The sequence below is a fragment of the Limulus polyphemus genome, unplaced genomic scaffold, assembly GCF_000517525.1.
Source record: "Limulus polyphemus unplaced genomic scaffold, Limulus_polyphemus-2.1.2 Scaffold3625, whole genome shotgun sequence".
Taxonomy (NCBI): domain Eukaryota; kingdom Metazoa; phylum Arthropoda; class Merostomata; order Xiphosura; family Limulidae; genus Limulus; species Limulus polyphemus.
In genome coordinates, this window is record NW_013669235.1 from 89652 (window position 1) to 95607 (window position 5956).

At 33.7% G+C, this 5956-nt stretch overlaps 1 protein-coding gene across 1 annotated transcript in view; it reads left to right on the forward strand.

Annotated features, from left to right (window-relative positions):
* LOC106469705 overlaps positions 1–4544 on the forward strand; it is a 58373-nt gene extending 53829 nt beyond the window's left edge. The window contains exon 19 of the mRNA XM_013930217.2: positions 1836–4544. Coding sequence (XP_013785671.2) covers positions 1836–1989 — 154 coding nt within the window. The 3' untranslated portion in view covers positions 1990–4544. The remainder of the gene's footprint in view (positions 1–1835) is intronic.
* Positions 4545–5956: the final 1412 nt, after the last annotated feature.

Consider the following 5956-nt stretch of genomic DNA (forward strand, 5'->3'; position numbering starts at 1 on the left):
TTAATGAATAAGAAGTATATTTTTACACTTATCAAGATTAAGAGGTCAGTTTTTTGGTCGCCACTTTGTTTTGTCCACACGGTGAAAGACTGTTATTTTTGTTTCATTATTACCAACTTAAGTAAAACTTAATTTTTCTATCTTTATTGGTTTTATGTGCATTTAATAATTTTCAAAACTCAAACACTTGAGAATTAATTGTCCTTATCAAAATAGGCATGCCATATGCTTTTTTTGAGATAATGACTTAAAAATTAGTTTATTAATGACTTGGAAACTGTATTGTTTGCGCAAGTATAAAATTTTCTCTCAATTAAAGAAAATTTGGAAGAAATATTATTATTATTTGAAAAATTGATTGAAAACATACGCATCTGGAGAACAGTCGTTGTTGATGCATGGCTGGCTGTTTTCTGTTTAAGTTCACCTTATCTAAACACAGTTCAAGAGGTCTTTTTTTTTGTGATATTGTCTTAGCTTCGGCTCTAATCTACACTACACGCTACTCTTCAACATCTCTGTAGCTGATGGCAAGCCACTAACGGTTGTAACACAAACTTCCCAAGGACTAATACGGTACGAGTGGTTAAGGTGCTTAACTCGCAATCTGAGGGTTGCGGGTTCGAATCCCCGTCACTGAACGTGCTTGCCCTTTTGGCCACGGGGGCATTAGAATGTGACAGTCTATCCCACTATTCATCGGTAAAAGAGTAGCCCATGAGTTGGTTAGTGAGGGTGGCGTTAACCAGCTGCCTTCCTTCTAGTCTATCACTGCTAAGTTAGAGATGGCGAACACAGATGGCCCTCGTGTAGCTTTGTGCGATGTTCAGAACAAATGTTACGGGGGTAAAATTGTCTGTCTATACCTACTATGTAAAAAACACTAGCTGTATGTAGTGGTCACCTATGGTAAAAATATGAAGAAATACACCAAATACAAAAAATGATTCTTTTTTTTTTGACAAAATACTTTTTTTGTGTGCGTGGACATCAGATAACTGTTTAGTTATTTTGTGTTCTCACACAAATGTCATTATGAATTTTGTGATGAATATAAGAGAGTTATTTGATATTACTTATTCTTTACTTTACCACTTCACAAATCAGGATGAAATTTTTTTACCCCTGTTTCACCCTTTGATAGACAGCAACAGAAATATCCATCATGACCAAAACCTAATGTTAGTGGGCATGTAAGATTTTTCAGTCATGTCTAATTGTTCTCTTTGTTGCAGAAAGTATACATCTTTTCACTAGCTGCATAGGGCAGAAATAGTTGGTGGGAAGTGTCTTGAACTGCATAGGGCAGAAATAGTTGGTGGGAGGTGTCTTGAACTGCATAGGACAGAAATGGTTGGTGGGGAGTGTCTTGAGCTGCATAGGGCAGAAATAGTTGGTGGGGAGTGTCTTGAACTGCATAGGACAGAAATAGTTGGTGGGGGGTGTCTTGAACTGCATAGGGCAGAAATAGTTGGTGGGAAGTGTCTTGAGCTGCATAGGGCAGAAATAGTTGGTGGAGACTGCCTTGAGCTGCATAGGGCAGAAATGGTTGGTAGAGACTGTCTTGAGCTGCACAGGGCAGTAGTGGTTGGTGGGGAGTGTCTTGAGTTGCATGCTTGATATACCAGTCACCATCTGTCGAAGTGTTAAACTTAATGAAGTGAAATGTCAGAAAGTCCATTATAGTGTTTTTGTTTCAGAAGTTTTCCGTTTGTCTCGTAACAAGAACAGAGTAAACTTGCTATATTGTTAGATAAGTCCTGTAAGAGTATGTTGTGGGAGCTACAAGTTTGACTGTGTTTCTAAGATGAATGATGTAAAAACCTAACCCCCAGGAGCAAGCCAGACACCAAAAGGAAAGTGACGGGACCCGTACAAGATGGTGAATGCTATTTCTGGAGAACAACGGGCTGCGTCTTTGGAAGCCGCTGTATTCATAAGCACATCAAGGAGCACGAGGGAGTTGATAAAAAACCTTGGCAGGCTTAACAAGGGGCCATCCACATAAAGTAAACATGACCATATATATATATATATATGTATAGTAATGTATAATTCCATTATTAAAAAAAAATCAATTAGTTAAATAAAAAATTAATAAGCAAGTGTTTGCTGTTATAACTAAAACAAAATAGAGAGAGAGAGAGACTTTGCAATGTGTAGTTGTAGGTGTGTGGAACAAATGACATCTATTGATGGAAGAAAATAAATTAAAAAATAAAATTTCTATGATTCCATTATAAGTATATTTTCAGAAAGAAAACACTCATTTATTAATAAAAAAAAAATTTAAACGGCTTTGTAAAACAAGTTTTATATGCAAACCGCGAAAGTTATAATACATCCTGATAGAGATTTGGGTATGGAACTAGCAATATGTTTACCTGTCTGTTTACTAGAGAAACTTGCGTCTCGAACAACATACGAGGAGGCTGTTATCTACGTTTCGATCTTTGAAATGTAAATTGACACATAGAAATATGTTGTGAAGGTCTTTACGCAAACAAACGTGCAGTTATTAGAGTTAGTTTTGTTATATTGAGAATATGGTGAATGATTGGGAATTGTAGAACGGGATGAATAAAGACGTACACTTAAAGCTGCCAATTAATTTTATCGTTAAAAAAGAAGACATTTCAAGTTCATGTTGGTTTTTTTTAGCTTATTAAGAGCTGAGGTAAGTGCCGTTCGTCCTATTAACGTTTCTTAGAAACGGGAAGTTCCTTAAAGACCAATATACCCCCCCAACCCCAGAAATCGTTTTATCCCCAGCCCCCTTTTTTTTTTTTGTCTTTCTGTCTCATCCCATGGGATTTCTGGATGGGGCCCAGAGAGCCTCAAAATAACTTGACTTTGAAATAATTTGTGGATCACTGTGATTGAATGCATCCATCATGATAATAATTGCTCAAGTATAATTTTTTGCTTTTATATTGTTTAATCACCTGTCTTTGACTCGATTATTGTTGTTGTTTGATCTACACAAAAGTACGGATTATAACTTGTAGTAGAAAATAAGTAGGATGACGTATTATTATTATTTGTTAAAATCTCCTCTGATCGGTTAGGATGCCTCGCATTAAAACGTGTAAAGATGCCAGAACCTAAGTTATTATTTTTATGTTACTCCTTCGAGTTACTTTATAAAGATGTGTACAAAATAAAAAGGAAAAATTTAGTATAATGTACAATAGAAGCTTGATGTATTTTTTTTCGATGACAAGCCAGGCATTATAAATTACAATAGTAAGATCCATCCGGGTAACTAGAATGTTCAGAAAATTGTATATGCACAATTATAAGTACTGCCATAGTTTTATTAAGTTGTTTTTAATGTAATATGTTTGCTTTTTTAGTGAGTATCTGTGATTTAATTTGTGTTCTATTATGTCAGGTGATTAAATTGATCTGTAATAATTTTATGTACATGTTCTGTAAAAAAAAAATGTCATTTGATAGTTTTTAAGTAAACCTCATGATGATAAAAAAAAAATGGAGAACACAGATACATAAACTGTATTCTCATGCTCTTCTTTCAAAATTGTAAATGTATTTCAACTAATAATGGTTACATGTTTAAAGACAATTTATTGACCTTGTGGTCAGAACGTAGCATATGTGGAATTTATACTGTAAAGGTCCAATAAATCGTGTTGAACAGTAATACTTACTCTAGTGGTTGTGCGAAGATGTATTACCGATATTTTAACCTGTTAAAATGTTTTGGATATTTGAGTGACTTGACTAAAACCTAATGTTTCCTCTATACTAAATAAAATTTATGTTGCTCCAGTACAAAATTTAGGCAATATGTTTTTTATTTCAAATGGTTACTAAAGAATTTTTTGACACTATCTTGTTCTGTGTAATTCAACACGTTTCCCATTTAATATTATTTTTTTTTGTAGGTGGGCAAGGAGGTTTTTGTAAAATTTAATTATTCCATTTTTACAGAAGTTAGTGAATTTATCTGTGTAATCTTCACTCTTATGTCTTCCCTCTTCATAAGATGTATTTGATTATGAAGACTAAAGATCGATAAAACAAACCAATATGCTTAAAACTGTTTATGGTAATCTTGGAATTTCAAGTGTTGTAAAATAATAGAAGTTTATTGCATGTATTTTGTATTCATAATACTTAGATTAACGAAGAGACAGACACAAAGTGTTGTTTATTTGAAGCATTATGGGAAATATCTTTAAGATACTATCTTGTTTTTGAACACTTTCTTATGGAAACACCATCTTTGTTAAACATCAGGACCTAGAGTCAGGGACCGTCAGTTAATTAAATACATCAGTTACTTAAGCATTGGAGGTTTTCATACTTATTTACAGCAAGAACGTGTAATTTTTTACGGAAATGGTAAAAACTTGGTTATGTACACTTATGTAGTTGTGAAGTGTTAGGTGTTGCCAATCCAGCCCCAAACACTGTAGTGATGCTAATGTAGTGGACTGACAATGGTAAATAATTTCAAAATATTTAGCATTTCATTCAGTTTTCTTTGTTATAAAAATATTCTTATAATTTTGAACTGTTTAGGATTTTGTTTTTAAACATTTAATTAGAACAAAAGTTCAGGAATAGATAAAGAAATAAACAATGTAGTTTTTGATTTTCCAGGAGTTTTTTAAATAGTTAAATCAGAATGGAATGTTTGTAGAATATGTGAGATTAAAATCAAGAATATATCAGTTGTACGTTATCTTATATCAGTAGTTATTAATTATATTTTAACGTGAAGTTAACTACAAGAAAATATGAGGCTTACAACTTAAATTTTAGTGTTTATCAGGTCATTTTAACCCTACTTTAGTTCAATACTCATTTTCTGAAAAGTTTAAAACTTGTTCTTCAACAAGTGGATTTATATATTTTTTAGATGTTACATGTTACTAAGTTACATGTCTGATACAAACTACAATTTATTTTATACAAAGATTTTTTCTTCCCCTGTGTGTGTTTTTTTTTTACACTGTACTGTAGTCTGTAACTGTTTAAGCCTCTTCTTTAATCTGTACATTTTTCAGTTCCTACGGTAATTATTTTTTATTACAAATTTTAAGTTTGTATTTTCCTATCATTGGCGTACTGTTTTGTTTTCTTAATTCATAGTTCTGTAGCTTCTGGGTTGTCATACTTCACTGTTAGTCTGTTGTCAGCTGCTGAAACCTCTAGGTTGTCTTAATTTGTATTTATGGTTAAGCCTAACGTTAAATGTGTATTTATGGTTAAGCTTGATTTCTGGTTAAGCCTAACGTTACGCCGAAGCAATCAAGCGATGAGGTGTATGCCAACAAATTAAAAATTTGTTTGTTTTCCAAACCTTTTATCCTCCAATAATAGTCCATCCACCCACCAGTGGTCTGTAAAAAATAATTTATGCATCAACACGAATCTAGCATTATTTTGTATGGTAACGTAGTTGTTACCGAAGTATAAGGGTGAAGAGGAGTTAGGCTACAGATAAAAAATGTTTATTTATCGAAAACTTCGGCTTAAGAAGGGCTAGTTCTGAGTAAAACCACTATAGAGGAGCTCCGTACTTCCCAGGTACTAGCTAAGTAGGCCAAGTAGTAATATATATCACATTTTAATGTTATTCGGAGTTCGATTCTTGTGCTGTACACAGCACAGATAGCCCATTGTGCAATTCTGAGCTTACCAAGACAAAAACAAAAAAAACCGTGGCGGGATTTAGTTTTTAAAGGAAAGAAAACTTTCATAAACTGGGGTGTTCGGAGGATATTAATATTCTCCTCCGCCCCGCACGCGAGAAAGTTCTTGCTGAGTTCCTGGGGTTAATAAAGTTTTCGAAAATGGGTCATACCAGTAAACAAACGTGTTTTATAGTTAGCTCCTAGCTTGAGGAGTGAGGAAAACATTCAATAGTTTGGTAACAAACAAGGTGGCGGCACCTAGGAGCAGGCAAGTTAAGTAGTGAAGAAAT